At 43.9% G+C, this 19,704-nt stretch overlaps 1 protein-coding gene and 1 long non-coding RNA gene across 2 annotated transcripts; both read right to left on the minus strand.

Moving 5' to 3' along the window:
- Positions 1-1,073: 1,073 nt before the first annotated feature.
- Positions 1,074-3,143, minus strand: LOC139045186 (uncharacterized). Its single transcript, XR_011503076.1, has 3 exons — positions 3,024-3,143; positions 1,577-1,633; positions 1,074-1,245 (listed from the first exon to the last, which is right to left on the minus strand). It is a non-coding gene; the product is annotated as an uncharacterized lncRNA (long non-coding RNA).
- A 1,205-nt stretch (positions 3,144-4,348) lies between these two features.
- Positions 4,349-9,538, minus strand: LOC123285298 (ATP-dependent RNA helicase DDX18-like). Its single transcript, XM_070508513.1, has 6 exons — positions 9,406-9,538; positions 8,932-9,032; positions 8,617-8,816; positions 8,414-8,528; positions 5,852-5,990; positions 4,349-4,518 (listed from the first exon to the last, which is right to left on the minus strand). Exons 1-5 carry the CDS (start codon positions 9,465-9,467, stop codon positions 5,920-5,922), a joined length of 549 nt encoding a protein of 182 aa, XP_070364614.1. The 5' UTR covers positions 9,468-9,538; the 3' UTR covers positions 4,349-4,518; positions 5,852-5,919.
- Positions 9,539-19,704: the final 10,166 nt, after the last annotated feature.

Consider the following 19,704-nt stretch of genomic DNA (forward strand, 5'->3'; position numbering starts at 1 on the left):
CGACATCTATGAGAGAACAGACCAGCATGCGCACTGCTGTCCCTCTACCACAACCTCTCCCTGAACTACGAAAACGTGCACACTCGGGCCTGGGCAGCAAATTTCCAGAAAATCAGGAGTGGCCACGTAACCGTGAACTAAAATTAGCAGGTCTGATTTTAAGCCCAGTGTAACAGTCATATTCATTCTTCTCTCCACACAATGAAACTGAAGACAGTTATTTATAAGGACTTCAGAAGGAAATCTGCAAGTTTACAGGAACATAAGAAAAAATACCCCGTGTCAAAACAAATGACTTTCACCTCTGCTCGGAGGTGATTCAGGAATGCTTTACCCAGCCAAGGAGCTGTTCCTCCTTTCACAGGAGTCAACATGTATTCATCACAACAGATATTTCCGCGACACCTACACTGGGGATGGTGACCCAAATGTGGTCCTCCAGTCCCCTTGGGAGGTACTGATGGGGTGTTAACCAACAGGCCTCACTTCAGCTGGTTCAGCTGCTTCTGTTGAAAATGTGGTAATAAAGCACACATTATAAACTGCAACAGAAAAACCTGTAGGTATTACCTTTGCATTTTACCTTAGGCAGTACTTAAGTTTTATTTTCTTTTGCTGATCTTGCACCCTCCTTGTATGAAGTCCATCCATCACTGGCCATGTGAGGATAAAACCTTTGGGAGGCCTCGAGTTCTCTCCAGCATCAGGACATCCCGTTCCTCCAAACCCCCTGTACGGTGAAGCCTCCAAACCACGGAACCCTGCAATTTTACCCTCCGTGCCTCTCTCCGGAATCTACGACTTCCTCTGGCTCCCACTGTTTGCCAGTCAAATTCCTTGGTTTTTTTTAAGGCCGAAGTCATTCCTTCTGCAATCCTCACTCGGATAATTAATCCCTGTCTACTCTGTGCTAGCGCAGACAAGCAGATGGGGACCAGGACGAACACCTGGGCCTCCAGTCTTCAGCCAGAGCACAAACTAACCCAGGAACTAAGCCCAAATGCTTCTCCATCAAGCTCTTGTCCCCTAGGTCCTGGATCAATTCATAACAACAAAGAAAAGGATACTCAGATCAACAAAAGGAGGCACCTTGAAACCAAATGACAGAGTAACCTGAGGCAAATTTAAGTTATTCACATTAAAGATCTGTTTCAGAGAGTGGGAATCGTATGCTCGAATGTACGACTTGTATGCTTCCTGGGCTGACTTATGAAGGAAGTAGTTCTTTTCAATCAATTTTTCAAGCTGAAATGGAAAGACACATTGGTTTTAATAAAATAAGAAAGCAGATTGCGTACATATTAGAACAAAACCATCCTGTAAAAAACACTTGCTCTAAGCTTTGTAATATATGCAATCAAGCTGCAGTAAGAATAATGACAAAGTTCTTGGAAGTTATGGACGAGAACAAGGTAGAGAGTACAGGAATGCAGTAACCAGCACAGCAAGAAACCTAAAAGATCACACAGTCCAAATTTCTCATTTTATGAAAAAGGAGATGTGGAGGACAATGGCCACTGCTGAGACACTACACGGTCAGTGCTGGGATGAAGCCGAGGCTGGGCGAAGAGCATACCTGAGACTGAATGTCAGAAATTTTGGACCAGGAAAACTCAAACTCACTTAATGGAACCTAGAAAATAAAAGCAGGAAGATTAGTAAACCAGGGGGGATCGACGTTCAGAAGCCTTTTACTTTCAATAAGGATCTCTACGGATGCGACATGGTTAAGTAGGCTGCAGCTTCCAGTTAGAAGGACCACTAGTCCTTCCTTCCATGTCAAGAGAGCTGCCCTAACACCACACTGCCCTGTGACTTGACTGGGGTTTGTGGCCAAAAACTCCTTCAGGAAGGAAAGCAGTCTTCACTTCTTAGATAACTGGAAAGTGCCCGACCTGTGCTGCGTGCTGGGGGTTGGGGGGATGCAGCCCACGTCCTGGGCCCACCCTCAGAAAGCTTGCAGTCTTGCCGGGGAGACAGGCAAGTGATAAGATGACAACTCGATGAACCCTTGTGCTGTGGGAACACGAGGGAGGGCAGGAGATCAGAGCTGGCTTCCCAGAAGAGGTAACAGCTAGCTGAAACCAGAGCAATCCAGAGAACCAGGAAAAGGGCATTCTAGAGAAAACGTGCAAAGGCTGTAGGGCAACTTTGGGGAAATGTACCTAGCTGCACAGTGGAGGAAAATCTACTTGGCTAGACTGTGCCAGAGAGGCCAAAGAGGAGGCAAAAGTCAGAAAAAAGAAGGCCTGACAAATGTTTATAAGATCTAGCAAAAAAGAGGCCACTGGACTCTAACGAATTCAGACTTGGTGGACAGGAGGAGGTCAAAGTCAGATGAGGGGGGCTGGAGATCAGGGGGAGGGGAAAGCAAACGGAGAAGATACAAAGCACTTCTCAAAAGTCAGACTGAAGAAAGGCAAGGGGCAGTAGCCACGCTGGAGGTGGTGGTAGGAGAATGGGTTCAGCCTTGAAGCTCTTTTTTTAGTGAGACTTGAGATGGTAAAGAGCTAACTGCCAGGGAGAGAATGAAGGTAAAGCACAGAGCTGTCGAACGAGGGCCAGGAGGAAGAGGAAGAGGTAGAGTGAAGGGCGACCCCGTAGCTTGCGGTGAGGTGAGAGGGAAAGACACCAGGATGGAGACACGTGGAGAAGATGGAGGAAGGGGAGCAGGAGCTGGAGATGATCAGGTGTGAGGGAGCTTAGAAGGAGAGGAGGTCTCAAACAGGGCTGGACGGCTGGGAGAGGGGAGCCTGGGTACACGAGACGCACTGCTGAGCAATGCAGAGCTCCAGGGCTGAGCTGTGCGGGGAGTTCTTCGTGTTCACATTTCCTCGGCTGGACCCACGGAAAACCTCATCTGCTTAACTATGCACTGTAACCATTGTTCTCCTAGCACTGCAGTGGCTCATGACTCCTTTGACACATCTAGAAATGCTGCTTACTGCTGTCTGCACTAGCAAACGAGGCCCAACAAGAGCAATCCGCTCCCAACTGAAGATTTTCCAAGCAGAGATATTTACCTTGGATTGCTTCAAGTAACGAAGGAAACCCAATTCTTAGGGGCACAAAATGAGCAAGGCATACCCTCTTCCATTTAGGCCTCTGGCTGTTCTGCCCACACGATGAATATATTCCTTTGGTGGAGAGAGAAAACTTGAGTTACACGTGGACCTCCACAGAACCGGTGGCAGGCTGCATTCCCGGGACTTGCGCGGTAGTGGACAGTGTGTGTCAGCACATCTGGATGAGACGGTGCTGGGCCTCCAGAGCTGTGCCACACAGACCGTCACCACGTTCCCCAAAGCTGGCCCACCATTCCTTCCGCTTGCACCATCCCCAAAAGGTAACAGGGCAGTGACCGAGGCCGAAGGAAAGCTGGACACGATACTCACATTAACTCTGTGATCTAATAAAATGACTACTAAGTGTGCTTCATCTTCAAAACAGCTTTTTGAAACATGTTTAATGCTGGCTGATAATTTACATAATCTATTGTTTGTTTAAAATACTTAATGTAACTTATTTTACCACATATGCTACAGAATCTTACCTATCTCTGTAAGCAAACTGTATTTTCTTCTGACACCTACTGCTCCTAACACATCATTCCAAGCCTGGAATGTTCCTAACTGAAGTCCCACTGACGCCTCTCACATCTCTGTGCACACCCGTTGTGAGTCCTGCAAACGCCCTAAATATTATCAGCAGCAGAGAAACATGGCAATGGCTGCACAATAAAACATGACTGAACGACCAAGGGAGACACCTCTGAATGTGAAATGTGCCGTTCCTCAGGGAGCGTGGAGAGTAAGCACGGTCCTTAATGAGAGCCACTCTGGAGAAACCCCAAGGATGCCAGTTACCTTGGGGTCATCTGGAGGGTCATACTGCACAATCCAGTTGACTTCAGGAATATCTAGCCCTCTAGCTGCTACGTCTGTGCACAGCAATATCCCTGAATCCGCATTGCAGAACTGGAAGAACGTAGTGGTCCACTTGTTTTTCTTCTGCTTTCCCTAGAATCCAATCACAACATCCATCAGAGCTGGAGACTGGAAGCTGTGTCCGGGAGGCCAGATGTAGACGCCCAGACTGTGGTGTTGTTAACCTGCTTTCTTTCAAGTGCACCCTCTGGCCTATGTCCTATTTCCCCAAGTGGACAGCGTCTCTTACTCCTGTGTGGTCCTCACCCCTCCACACCGAGCAAAGCTCCCTCCACATAGGATCAATCACCCAATGCTGAGCGAACTACTTGGAACTATGTTTAGATGAGAGAGCAATAGCTTAAACCCCACCACCTATATAACTTCATAAGCATAGCCAATTTTCAATAAACTCATCGTGATCACTTACATGAATGGCCAAGACAGGCAAATCGATGTAGTTCAGCAATTCGTAGTGGTATTTCACAGACTTACAGGAAGAAAAGAAGACCATTAGTTTCTTCTTCCGGTTCTTCTTAAGGAATGTAAAGAGCAGGAGGAACCTCTTCTCAGAGGGACAAACAACGTACCCCTAGAAGTGGTTCAAACGAGGAGATACGAAATAAGCAAATGGACATTTGCAGCTTCATGAACCAACATAATTTGATGGCGAGCACAGAAGGTAAGTATCGTACACACTGTTATGCCTTACCTATAACAAAACCACTGCCTTCATTCTAACAAGCATTCCTAACATAAGACTAATTTGAGCTCTTTCGATTCCTTTTACTGGCTGCGAACACTGGATACTAAGTACTTTTCATATTCCTGAGATTACTGGTTATCAACAGTTCTTGCAACCGTAATATATTAACACCTCTATTAATTAGAGCCCTCAAGGCGTATCAATGATTCATTTTTTTAAAAAGGTTTTTAACAGCAAGATCTCAAATAACCACAGCTTAAGTGCACCGTCCCAAACAAGGTAACAAGGATGGGTGAATATATTTTTAAAAATTAGACAACAAATGAAAGGTTTTTAAGCTAAATTGTTACAGCAAAATATTTTATTCAACAAAAAATTCAATCTTAAAGTTCTATTTTTTTTTTGTGAGGAAGATTCACCCTGAGCTAACACCTGTGCCAATCTTCTACTATTTTGTATGTGGAATGCCTCCACAGCATGGCTGACGAGCAGTGTAGGTCCGTGCCTGGGATCTGAACCCGTGAACCCGGGCCGCTGAACTGGAGCACACAGAACGTTAACCACTCGGCCACAGGGCCAGCCCCTTTAAAGTTCTATTTTTAATCAACCTAGTTTAGATCTTTGTCATCTCATTTCCAACCTTCTAAAGCTACGTGGGTGAAACCAGTCTCTCCATCTTCTAACTCACTTTGTGTCTTCAAGCAAGAGATTAATAAACAAATTTTTTTTACTGCATCTACAATTGGTAGTGATTAATAACCTCCCACGCGGCAAGCCATATTGAGAGAGAGAGTAAAGAGAGCCGACCAAATTATTCAGAGTTCAAGATACTTTACATCAAAGAGCCACAGACCCAATACCAAGTTTACTATATTCGAATTAAAAGTTCATTAATCCATCTGCTTTTTGGATGATCCTCCAAACAGTTACAAGGAAACACCAAGGAAGATCCTTAAAATTTAAGATATTGAGGGGCTGGCCCCGTGGCTGAGTGGTTAAGTTCACGCGCTCCGCTGCAGGTGGCCCAGTGTTTCGTTGGTTTGAATCCTGGGCACGGACATGGCACTGCTCATCAAACCACGCTGAGGCAGCGTCCCACATGCCACAACTAGAAGGACCCACAACGAAGAATATACAACTATGTACCGGGGGGCTTTGGGAGAAAAAAGGAAAAAAATAAAATCTTAAAAAAAAAAATTAAGATATTGACACAAATTACCTGCTCAAGACCATCTACTGTTGCATTAGCTTTATCATCATCAACGCCAACATACAATGGCTCCTTTTTCAGAGAAATCCTCGCCAGGTCTTCAACTTTTCGAGTTTGTGTGGCAGAAAAGAGATGGTCTGTCTGCGTGCTGAAACAGATGCAAATAAAGGTAACACAGATCTTTCAGGGAATCTGCAGAATTGCTTCACACCTACAAATGCTCCAAGTAGAACCTTCAAGAACGGGGACATGACAGCACTATCGACATTAAGAGGAGAACATCATGAACATCTCTGTCTACAACCTTGGCAACTTAGACAGAGGACAATGTCCCTGACAGACAAACTGCTAAAGCCCACTCAAGAGAAAGAGAAAACGTGGACAGCCTCTATCTATTAAAGAAATTGTACCCCAAATCTTCACATAAAGAAAACTCCAGCCCCAATGGCCTCCTCTGGTGAAGTCTATCGAACATTTAAGGAAGAAATATTACCAATTCTTCAGAAACTCTGCAGAACACTGAAGAGAGTCTACTTCCCGGCTCATGCTTTGAAGCCAGTCACTACCCTGATCCCCAAACGCAACAACGGTTCATAAGCATAGATGCAAAATTTCAGCACAGTGACTCAATATATAAAAAAGGATAATGCACCATAACCAAGTGGGGTTTTTCCAGGAATGCAGGGTTGGTTCAACATTTGAAAGTTAACCAATATAATTTACCATATTAACAAACTAAAGAAATAACATCTGACTGTTTCAAAGGACATAGAAAAAGCATTTGACAAAATTTAACATTTATTTCTGATTAAAAAAATCTCAGCAAACTAGGAACAGAAGGGATCATGCTCAATATGATAAAGTGCAGCTACAAAAAATCTATGGCAAACACCCTACTTAATGGTGAAAGACTGAATGCTTTCCCCTTAAGATCAGGAAGAAGACAAAGATGTCTTTCCTCACCACTTCTATTCAGTATTGTACAGGAGATGCTGGCCAGTGCAGTCAGGCAAGAAAATAATTAAGTGAAGAATTTTATGTTTTTCACATGTAGGTGGTATGTTTGCCTACGTAGAAAACCCAAAGGCTAGCTTCATCTGGAAGGTCATACTGAACAATCCCACTGAGTGTAGTAATAATTATCTTGCCAGATAAAGGATCAAAATTAAAAATTTAACTGTATTGTATATACAAGCAATGAACAATTTAAAATTTTAATGAAATACTTAGGAATAAATCTGACAAAAGATGTGAAAAAACTTGTACACTGAAAACTCTAAAACACTGCTGAGAGAAATTAAGGAGCTAATAAATGGAGGTATACCTTATTCGTGGGTTTGAATGACTCAGTATTGCCTTCCACCAATGATCTATATTCAATACAATCCCAACCAAGATCTCAGTTTTTTAGGGCGTAGAAATTGACAAACTGACTCTAAAATTGATACAGAAATGCAAAGAACAAGAATAGCCAAAACAATCTGAAAAAGAACCAAGGTGGGGGTTAACACCACCCAATTTCAAGACTTAAAAGGAGGAAATGGAACTCTCACACACTGCTGATGAGAAAGCAAAATGGTACAAGCTAAACATACACCAAACACTCCACTCCTAGGTAGTCACCCAAGAAAAAAGGAAATATATGCCCATGGTAAGAGTTGTAGATGAATGTTCACAGCAACTTTATTTGTAATAACCAAAACCCGTAAACAGCACAATCATCCATCAACAGGTGAATGGATAAACAAGTTGCGGTACATTTACACAATGGAATGCAACTGAGGAATGAAGAACTACTGATACATATAAACAGTATGGATGACTTGCAAAAGAATTTTCTGAGCAGACAAAAGTTATACTGTATGATTCCATGCATACAAATCTCTAGAAAACACACACTGATCTACGGTGACAGAAGGCAGATCAACGTCACCTGGGAGGCAGACGTGTGTGAGCAGTCGTTGGAAGCAGGTGAGGGCTGTTCTTACTGAAGGTGAGAGGGAGGGATCACAAATGTGCACAAAGAAGCTTGAGGGTTACGGAGATGCTCACTGTTTGATTGTGGTGACGGCTTCACAGGCATAAACTTGGCAAAACTTAAATTGTTTACTTAAAATATGTACAGATTATGTCAATTACACCTCAACAAAGCATCAAAAAACAAACTCTCCAATGAATGATATTATGGCCTTATTATAGATAGAAGCAGCTTACAATGTTGCAAGTACTATAACCAAGATATGTACAACTCAAATACAACACAGAAGGCCACAAGTCTACTGCCACCTGGGAGACGCTAGAATGAGGTAAGGAAAGGAAGATGGGGTTGCGGATGTGGACTGGAATGACGTGTAAGGACTGTGTAACTTGCATTCTAACCTCTAAAATGGCAAAACCAGTGTAACAAGTTACTAGTAAGTTTGATGCTTGCATTGCAGACTACCTCTAAGGGTGATTGGCATAAGTTCACTTGGCTATGTTAGAATTCTGGTATAAACAGTTTTCATATAGGAAGAACCCTCACCTACTTCCAACTACTTTGCAAACCACATGCAGATGCCACCTACTTACTTGGCAGAAGTTTAATAATTTGCTTTAATTCCTCTTCAAACCCAACATCCAAGATACGGTCAGCCTCATCAATAACCAGACACTGCAGGTTTTTATACATAAACCCTGGGGTATTCTAACAAGACAAAGAAAAACTGTTAGCTGTCAGGTTGAGGTTTCACACAAGACAGTAAGACAGGGACTACATAACAGTGTTCTCTTACCTGCATGTGGTCCAGGAGATGGCCTGGTGTGGCCACAATAATGTTGATCCCATTAGCTAGTTTCTGCGCTTCAGCAGATCTGTTACTGCCCCCCATTGTTAACCCATATGTATGGATATGGTGTGTCATTAGCTCCTTAAGAACACCAAAAGTCTGCATGGCCAGCTCCCTCGTAGGTGAAAGAATAAGGACTCCTGTTCCTACAAAGGCAACAATGACACGCGGTGAAAGTCAGCCTGCAGTTATCACCAAGAGCGCGTACCCGCTCCAATAACTCTAGTGAGGTACGGCAAAGACAGTGGATCACAGACTTACCATTTCTGGGCATGAACTTCAACTTAACAATGAGTTCAACTGCAGGGATGAGAAATGCCAGGGTTTTGCCACTGCCTGTTTTTGCAGCTGCTAGAAGATCCCTAAGGATTAAGACAGGAAAGGTCAGAGACACTTAGTCTACTCATTCAACAAGTCATGTACTGAATACCTACCATGTCACTACCGCATATGGTTTGGGCATCAACGCCAGAACATGAACAACAAAAGACCAAGTCCCCACCTTCTCCATCACTGAAAGCAATCACCTGCATCAGATACCCAACTCAGAAATAAGAACCATGCTCTACAACAGAAGGGAACGCTTTTCTTCAAACATCAGCAAATAAGTCTTTAAAGCAGGTTGGATACGTAAGCCAAGACACAGTGCAAAATCAACCGAACATACTGGTATTTCCTTTCTGAACTACTGGCACTGAAAACAGATTAAAGCCCAAACATCAATGTGGATCATACCTGCCTTCCAGAAGCGGTCTGATGCTTTTATGCTGAATCTCGGTCATGTTTGTAAAGCCCATTTCTTTTATTGCCTTTAGAGTGTTCTCATTGACAAGACTAGTCAGAGAAGCAAATGAAGTATCCTCGAAGGCTCCTAAACAGAAGACAGTTTATCATTAGCGAGTTACCCCCCCTTTTTATCAGTTAATACTGCTATAATTGCCTAAGTTAGTTTTGCTGACTAAAGGCATCACTGGGTTGGAGTCAAGCTTAGAAGAGCTTCCTCCAGTCAGAAAAGCCAAATCCCCAACCATTTCTATATATAAAGACGACGACCCTACACTTCTGAAGTTTCTCCACCGCTGACAGCGGTGTACCTTATAGCCCAGAGCCTAAACTGTGACAAAATAAGAAGGGGCGGAGAGGACGTACAATGAAGGAACTTGTATGAAATGAAAATGGCAAGGCTGGTCGGGTTGGGAGAGAGTTCAGAGAAAAACGAAATGTTTAAGAAATCTGAAATAAAAAGTGAAAACATTTAGTATAATAACAACTGAATTTGAAGTCAATCGAAAGAATTGTTAATTTAACTCTAAAGAGACAACTGAGAAGAGTCAGGTACAGACACAGACTGTTGGAGTGAACCCACACAGCGAGCGTGCTGTGGACCTGCAGCAGGTGAAGGCATCAGAATGACCCGTGAGCTCCCCAGCCCACACACGCCCTGGCTATAACCCAGGTCTTGCCAACCTGGGCACTATGGACATCGTGGGCTGGATAATTCTCTGTTGTGAGAGGCTGTCCTACGCATTATGGGATGTTCTGCAGCATCCCTGACCTCTACCCACTAAATGCCGGTAGCCTGCCCCCAGTTCTGACAACCAAAAGATGTGGCCAATCCTCACAGGCCACCTGGGACAGAGGTGGGATTTATGGGATGCAGGACCTTCAATGTTAAAACTGGTCAAGTCCTGGGCAAACTGGGATGAGCTGGTCACCCCACCTGGGAGGCAAAACTGCCCTGGCTGAGAACCACTGCCAGAGCCTTTGCCATTCTGATTGAGCATGTCTGGGGTTGGGCCTCGACATTTTAACAAACAAAAATCTCAAACCAAACCACTCAAGTAACTCCTGGACATCTCTGGTTAGGAGCAACTCATGCTAGCCTAAACTCTTGACTTTACAGACAAAGAGCCAAAGGCCAAAAGAGGTCAACCCAGCACAGGCCCTCAGTAATGTTAATCTCATTCTTCTTCCTTATCAGTAACTGAGCCAGTACTAAACCTCTGGGCTCCAGACTCCTGCGCCAATGATTCTCCTACTACGGTATGGGATGAGATCCAGAAAATGACAAACCGAAGGAACAAAGGCTCCCAGAAGTTGTTTGTGTACACAGCAAAATATTTCAAGACTTTAACCAGAATTTGATTTGTATCTTTGTTAGACTTTTTGTCTGATGCAGAGGGACGGTACCTGATCCTTTTTGTGAAACTAGGAAGTAGGGCCCCTGTGTTATTACTAAAACCTCCAACACTGTCATTCTGTGAAGTCGTTGCCTTTTCCCCCAAAGCCTGGATCTCTAGTGATTAGACCTTCCTCAGCCCCATGCTAGAACTCTGAGGGCAAAGAATCTACTCTAGATATGAGAAGAGGGTGAAAAGGAAGTGATCTTCTGCATTTGGTTTGGGCATTTTGAATGTCTGTGAATGTTCCGTGTTGTGAGTTGAATGCTGGGGAGCTTCCTGTCTGGATGTGAGAGCCTAGGCTGCTGGTTACCAGATTTCTTAATTTCATGGACCAGTAAAATTTTAAAGCAAAAATGGAGGTTGACCTATGGTTGCAATCTGTCTTTTGCCAGGCAAGGGCCTTTTTAAAAGTAACTTCTCTTAGTTTCTCTATCATTTCCTAAAAAGCCATTTAACTCCCAATCTTAAAATAAAGGACAGTCCTTCAAATTGAATACATTTAGCATCCTGAAAAGCTTACCACATGCCTCTAGTTTTTTCCTGTTTTGCTGGAGACCAGTGAAAGGATAGTCACGGACCAGCAGTTGGGAACCCTTGAAGTCTTTGTCTTGTGCGGGGCTCGAGACTCATCACCCATGTTCACACCCTTTGCAAAGCTATAGTAACACACTCTGAATGCCAGCCGGGAGAAAAACGGGTCTAACTTCCAGCCATTGGTATTCTAGGTCACATCTTTTTCTCCCATGTGGGATGTGTATCCTGTGAGGGTAGCTATTTTTCTTGAATGCCAGGGAGCTGTGGCAGAGCTTGGCTGTCCAAGAGGTTCCCTCCACAGCCCTTCATGCTGGGAACTCCAAAACAGTATTGGATTGTCAGTGGGAATCCTATGACTCAACATGCTTTGCCTTCCTTATCTGATCACACTCTCCAGCATCCCACCAACTGATAATTCTGGGTAGATCTGATTAATGGAAAAGGAAACAAGTATGAAAGGCCAGTAACTGGATCTCTGGATCCAAAGCAAAGCAGAGACAAATTGACTTGAGCAAGTGTCAGCCTCCTTAGTTGTCTGGGGCTTTGGTGCTGGGGTGGGAGTGAGAGTTAGGAGCTACCGTAGTTCTGAGTGTGGTCTCATCCTCTGCCCCTGCTTCTGGCTTTGTCCGTGCCTGAGGTGGTTGTTTGGAGGTGGGGTGGAGTGGAGTGATGGAAATAAATGGAAGATGCTGACAACAAAAGAATGTTCCTTATATAGATATTCGCAAGCCGCCCCTATCCTGGGCAGCCACTTCCTAAATGTGTCCTTTCCTGGAGCTGGCTGCCCTCTGTGATCAAGCATTTCTTCCTGTCCCTGTGGGAGCGCCATGCAGCATGCCACGTGTCTACTTTCCTAGGCAGCTAAACCTTGCCACGTGTGGCTGTGCTCTTGGGGAAACACAACTACTGTCCAAAAACTGCTTTTGAGATGTAGTAGCTCTCTCTGGAGAGAGAATGGCAAGCCTGACAGATGCCACCCCCTCCATAATGTTCTTCAGTAGTACAGGAATTGAATGAAGAGCCAGGGGAGGACAACAAAGGCTCTTATTTGACTTTGCGTTCTTACCCTCTTCCACAGGTTATGGGGTGTGCGTGTGTGTATGTGTGTGTTTTAATTAACTGGAGTTTTAGGTAGGGAGAAACACCTCCTTTTGCACATCAGCCCAAAAGAGCTGGGAAACATTTAATGAAGCCCATATGTCTAGTCTTCTGGTGTGGAAGAGCCTGTGAGTTGTGACGCCCAGCTTAGTGGTTTGCTAGCTGTGGATCAATGGGCAAATTACGTACTCTCTCTGAGCTTCAGGTTCTGTCATCGCGGCCAGTACCAGCCACCTTGTAGCATTGTGCAGATTGAGAGAGAGAATGTTGTGAGTGCCAAGCTAACCCGAAGCCCAAGGCTGTGTACTCAGTACACCCTGTTCTCACATCTGAATAGTTTGGGGATGTTTTTTCATCTGTCAGTTGAGGGTTATGCTAGGGGTTCTCTCTGGTTCTTCCCCTTTCTCTGGTCTGTGGTGCAAGAAGCAGGAAAAAGAATGACGCTGAGATCCATCGCTAGAACCAGGTGGTTGTGGGGATAGCTGCATTTGTGTTATGTTTTGGGTATTTACAAAGCACTCTAGTACATGTGGTTTCATTTGCTCCCACAGTAGCTCTGTGAGGTGAAAGGAACTGACATTCTCAGTTTCACTTTACATGGAGAGGGAAACTGAGGCCTGAGGATCTGAAGTGAGGCTCCTCCTGCATAGCTGCTCAGCTCTAGGTCTCACTGGATCTTAGCATCTCAGACACTAAGCCAGTTGCTTTTCCTATAGGACAGTGTGTGTTGATAGCTTGTCGTCACTTGGTCAGTTCAAGGACAGTGATTTGGGTTCATGAGTGGTGCCATCTCTGAGTTGGCCTTCACCGCAGTGGTGTTTCACCCCATCGGCTCACGTTTCCTAACTTTCTTCTGCAGTGGCTGGTGAAGCGAGCTATAGAAACAAAAGAAGAGATGGGTGACTACATCCGCTCCTACTCTGTGTCCCAGTTCCAGAAGACCTACAGTCTCCCTGAGGTCAGCGTTCTCATTTTCTTTTCTTGTCTAGCTGAGAGCATGGGTGCACACTTAGATGGAGCAGGAGGGAGCGGAGTGAGCACAGGCTGCCCTGCACTCCCACCCCCATGTGGCATCTCTGCCTCTGCCTGGGCAGCACTGAGACTGGGCCTCCTGGGTCGCTAGAACTGCCTCTTTAAATGGGCACTGAGTGGAAAGCCCTATGGTTTTGTCCTTTTCTGTCAGTTTTGGTACTTGATCCAGAACTTTTATTAAATTATAGGAACATGAGTATATTTTTGTATAGTCATATAAAGCTTTTCAAGAGACCACTTGCCTAGAACATTCTTAGAGTAACAGTTGAAAGGTAATGACAACAACAACAGTAGCTCATCACTATGAAATGCTTACTACATTCTAGCCCCAGCACATCACCTGCCTTCTACTCTTTAATCCTCATGGCTGCCCCCTGAGATAGGTGTTTCTGTCCCTGTTTTACAGATGGAGAGACTGAGGCTCAGAGGCTAGGTAACTTGCCTGAGGCTTCCGAGCTCGTAAGGATTTGAAATGAGAATACTTGTCACCACTGCACTCAGTGGTGCCCGTTTTTCTCTCTGACTATAGAGCTCTGTTTTGGAGCCAGCTGCAGAGGCCGTAGCTTTTTCCTGTGCAGAATGTATTCCAGTTTGTTAGAAAACTGAGAACTTGTTCAGGTGAGGTAGTGACGGGAGGTCGGTTTATAGGCAGACGTCTGAGCAGTCCAGTGCGTTTCAGTCTTCACACAAGATTTGTTTATTCCTTGTTTTGTCTTACAGGATGATGACTTCCTCAAGAGAAAAGAAAAGGCCGTCAAGACTGTTGTTCTCTCAGTAAGTTCGCCTGTCCGAGTCCCTGTGTAAGAGAAGAACGTAGGTTCACAGCCTCCAGATAGCCCTTTGGTTTAGTCACAAACGCCCTGCTCCCTGAGGCTCCGCCTGCTGGGGCTGCCCAGGAGCTGGCCTCAGGTTGGGGTGTGAGGGAAGCCCTGCCTTCTGTGCCCGCTGTCTGGACCCGGCGTTCACGGGGGGAACTTGCCACGACCACTGCACAGTGTTTTTCTTAGTTTCGGTTTCAAGGGAGAAATATTCCAAACTCGTAGCCCTTCCTTGTTTGTCCCAGTGCAGGTATAAACTTTGAGTAGCTCCAAAGAGGAGATGCTGACCTGGAGAGGGTAGATTGAGGTTGCTGCCCCCATGGTGGCTTTGGAGAAAGAGTAGCTTCTGTGGAATGTTCTGGGATGGCCTCTGTCACCATGCGCAGCCTGTTGTAACCTCTGGGAATCTGTATGCGTGTGCCTACTTCTCTAGCACAAGGGGTAGAGGAGCTTCGGGCCTTTTCAGAACACTCTGGGCCAGAGCCCAGCAGAACCCGGTCAGCCCGCCCCCACTCACCCCCCAGCCTTCCTACCTGAACTGATGGGAGTGGAGCCTCAGTGCCAAGGTGCAAATTCTCTTTCTTCCGAAAATAATACATCATGCTGTTTTGCCTGCTTTTTACTTTAAGAATAAGTGTGTGGTCTCCCAAAGAGATTATTCTGAAAAGAGTAACAGTCGTTTGATGATAAAAGACATAAAGTGCTTGTTTAAAACAAAAAAAGTCTTTGTTGCTTTATAGTTGTCATATGTATTTTTTCCCCTGTTCCATTTTGGAAATAGGAAGAGTGGAAAACCTTTAAGATCGTTAGGCTCTGAAGCCAGATACAATTGTAAGTTCGGTGGCAGTATTAAGTAACAAAAAGAAGAGGACATGCTATGACAGCAGAGTAATTTTTTTTCCTGGTTATGAAATAGGTGTTCAGTTTAGAATATCCTTAAAGTGTTTTTTTAAAAAAGGTTGACAGATACAAGGGAAGAAACTCAACCTTAATTTCACAAGAGTGAAGCAGCCACTTCTGATGGTTGGACATGTTTCTTTCATATTTTTAATGTGCATTTTTATAGAATTATGCTTTAAATATAATTTTGTAGTTTTTTTCACTTACCAATATGGAGTTTTTTGTTTCTTGTTTTTTGTTTTTTTGAGGAAGATTAGCCCTGAGCTAACATCTGCTGTCAATCCTCCTCTTTTTGCTGAGGAAGACTTGCCCTCAGCTAACATCCGTGCCCATCTTCCTCTCCTTTATATGTGGGACACCTACGACAGCATGGCTTACCAAGAGGTGCCATGTCCTCAACCAGGATCCAAACCAGCAAACCCCAGGCCACTGAAGTGGAACATGCAAACTTAACTGCTGTGCCACCGGGCCCGTCCCCCAGTATAGAGTCTTTTGTATGCTATTAAAGACTCCTCCTGACAGCATTTGTCATTACAAATAATAACCACTTGGTTGGATATGCTGTTGCTTTCTCTTCTTTTAAATGATGCTTCATTTCTGGAAAGATACGAGAATCACATGACAGCATTAGCTCTGATACAGGGAATTGGGAGCTGGGGCGGTAGAGGAAGGGAAATTCTCTTTTCCCTATAAACCTCGTAGTATTTGAATTTTATACCAAGTCTGTGCATCACCTATTCAAAAACAGAAAATAAAAGTAAACTTTTTTAATGAATGCTTAGTTGAATATCTTCCTGTGTAAATCTTACTCTGAGCCGTGCGTGGTGAGTGGGAAAACATTACGGTTTTCAGCCTTATCAGCGAGAATAGAAGGCCAGCATAGCTGTCGGTCATCCTATCAGTGGAACTGGGACTGGCCTCTCTGTACCCATCAAACATTTCAGGCCTCTAGAGACACATTATTTCTTCTTCTCATTTGTAGTGGAGTTTTTAAAGAAAATCTTGTGCTTGGTAATGTAACTGTGTGGAATTTAAGGAGACAAAGACAAACATCTGGTGCCCAGACGTTGTTCTAAGCTTTTATATATATCTCATCTAGCCTCACGGCAACCCTAGAAAAAAGGAGTATTTTTCTTTTTTCTTTTTTTTTACAGATGAGGAGACTAAAGCACAGATAGCTTATGTATGTTGCACAAGGTCACATTGGTGATGGTGGAGACTGCACGCAAACTCTTGTAACCACTATGCTGTGAGCTTCTAGAGAAAATGGTGTTTGCAGCTAATGAGAAAATAATATCAAGAAAAACAAAAGTGGAAAAATATTTGCAAGTGTCTTTGATAATAGTTCAAATTGCATAGTTTTCTTCTCTTTTTATGTGTGAACTTACTCCTCAATTGTCTGTCAGTACATCTGTAGCAGGAATGATAAAGAATTTTTATGGAAGGCCAGACCTGGCCTTTGGGCTTTGTTTTCTTCTTTCCCTGTCTACTGAAAATACTTCTCACTTCCGGATTGTGTCTTCTTAGGTTTCTTAACTGATCTGCATTGCTGTTAACCTCCATCCCTCCTGCCCCTCGCTTTTGCGAGTGCTTCCTTGCAGCCGGGAAATAAGAGTCCCAGAAGCTTGCAAGAGACTCCAGGGCTGCACTGCGTGTCCCTGGCTTATTCTTGTGAATCAGTGTAAGAAGTGGAGCAGCTTGCTGTTTATTGTTTGTTGTCACTGTCCCCAAGGAAAATCCTTCCCTTGGTAAAGGTAATGAAATCCTTCCTAGATGACCAGGGGTTGTGGCTCTTCACCAGTCTCAGGCCCTGAAGGGAGTTTTCTTATCCTTCTAGTCTTTTCCCAGTACAGCCTTTCAGATGCCTCATCAGTGTTTGTAACTTGCTCCTTATTGACAAATCTGGAATCTCAAATTTAAATTATGAATGGTAAATTGAGGATTAAAATATGGCCAAACATCTAGGTGCCTGGTTTCTAGACCCAGCCGCTAATAAAATATGTATTTAGGGGCCGGCCTGGTGGCGCAGCGGTTAAGTTCGCACGTTGTGCTTTGGCGGCCTAGGGTTCGCTGGTTTGGATCCTGAGTGCGGACATAGCACCACTTGGCAAGCCATGCTGTGATAGGCGTCCCACATATAAAGTAGAGGAAGATGGGCACAGGTGTTAGCTCAGGGCCAGTCTTCCTCAGCAAAAAGGAGGATTGGCAGCAGTTAGCTGAGGGCTAATCTTCCTCAAAAAAAAAAATGTCTCTAGCTGCTATTTATTGACTGACGGCCTCCGAGGAGCATGGCACCTAATTAGGCATTTTGCACATGTTATTTCATTGACTCCTCACCAACACTCAGGGAGTTCTATGTTATTATTTTCATTTTAGAAATCAGTAAGTTGAAGCTCAGAAAGGTTAGTAAAATGCCTACATAGTTGCAGAGCTAGGAAGAGGCAGCCAGATTTTGATTTTATATCTGACTCCTCAAATACAACAGATGTTGGTACTTTTTCCAGTTTTCTCCCTCTTCACCTGGTCTCTGATTTCTCACGTATTGCTGGCCCCAATTTTGTAGTAATGTTCTTGACATTTCCACACTCTGGGCAATTATTCCTCTGGGTCCCAGAGACTCAGACGCATCCAGAGTGGTTGGGTGCTCTCGCACCACCACTTCGGTTCCTTGTGGGGCCAATTCCTGTGACTTTTCCTATTTGAAGACCCCTTGTCCAGCTGGACAATAGATGCTAAGTGGAGATTGTTGTGTTGTCTTCTTTTTTCATCTATTAGCATGATACTGTTGTGCCTCAACCAGTAGGCTTTTACTTACTCTTGCTTAGATATGACCTCTTTAAAAAAATCAATATTGAACATTTTAATGTTTTTCAAAATATTTAGCTTATTCTTATCTTTGGCCATCCTTATAGGACTATTCCAGTCTTTGCATTCATCCTTGGTTATGTAGCCCAGGCTTTTTTTTTTGGTGCATGACTTTTTGTTATAAAAAACCTTGTTTTTCTTTTTTACTGGTACTCTAGTAATAACGATAAAAAACTGGAAATTGGAGGAAAAGTACAAAGACTGAATCACCCATGATACCACCAGCCAGGAATAATCACTTCTATTCCAAGCATGAAATACAGAGTTACAGCTATCAATATACAGAATTAGAGAGCGGAAAAAATGGTATTATACTGTATATTCTGTTTTGTTGTTTGCTCATTTTGCTTAACAATGTAATTGAAGATATCTTTCCATGCCAGTAAATATACCTCCATAGCTGTAGTGGCTGTGATCGTTTTTAGTGGCTGGAGAGCATTCATTGTGTGGTACTAATTAACTAGCTTAGTTTGTATCTTTTTTTTTTTCTTTTGGCTATTATGTAGGACATCCTCATGGCTAAATTTTTTCTTTTATCTTTAATTATTTACTTAGGATACATTCCATGAAGTGGAAGTGGGTCAGCGGTTATGCCTAAAGCTATTAGTACCTCTTGCCAGATTACCAGGCTGAAAGGCTGTTGTGAACTTTAACTTTTGAGCTCATCACCTGGGATATTCTCTTTGTCTAGGCCTTATTTTTCTTTCTCCTGGGGATTATTCCCAGTGCTTCTGCTTTTTTCTTTGAAATGTGTTGGTGTTGACTTTAAACAATAGACAGCCAGTTATTTCTCCAGCAAAAATGAGTTTATTCGGGATCAACAGAGAATTGCAGTTAGGCATCTGTCACCATGGTGAGGCACTTGCAAGGTCCAAGCAACAAGGGGAGGAGAAACTCTTTCATAGAGGGGAAGAGGATGTGGGGAGGGCTAATGTAAACAAAGAGTCCATTGGAGGAACTCAGAGTTCAAAGTGTACTGGCTTTTCATTGGCTGAGTTGTGACACTCTCTCACTGGCTGTGACAGTCTCTCATTGGCTGGACAAGAAGAGGAAGTCTTTCTTCTTCCACGTGGTCTCAACCATTGTTGTTGGGTGTGAGAGCTTCCCCTTCCGGCCTCCTGACTCCATTTTAAATGAGATTTCTATTTATTAATTTTCACATTTTTCTCTTTTGATCAAGACCTTTCTCTGAAAGCATCGCTGATTGAGAGGTTTTCCTGATTTTATCGGCCTTTATTCCTGGTGCTAAGGAATTTTCCTGGGTGTCATGTCCCACATCAGAGGGAAAGTGCACAGACTGGAAACCTATTGATGTCACATTCAAGTAACAAGGAGGAATCGGAGGGAGAACTCTCAGGGTGGTGTTTTTCTTTCTTAAGTCCATATCTTATCAAGATCATAGGCATTGGAGGTCATCTGAAGCGTTATGTCAGCATCAGAGGTTTGGCAGACAAACTCCCAGCAGGCCTAGTCTGGACATCTTGGGAAAGCTGTCTCATCAGATGTCATCTGCTTCAATTCCAGGAAATCTTTCCTTTCAAGTCACCAGATGATGTGCAGGTCTAGTCAGGGTTTGGTGGTTTCTTTAGATGTGTCACATGAAT

The sequence above is a fragment of the Equus asinus genome, chromosome 4 (genome assembly GCF_041296235.1).
Source record: "Equus asinus isolate D_3611 breed Donkey chromosome 4, EquAss-T2T_v2, whole genome shotgun sequence".
NCBI classification, from domain to species: domain Eukaryota; kingdom Metazoa; phylum Chordata; class Mammalia; order Perissodactyla; family Equidae; genus Equus; species Equus asinus.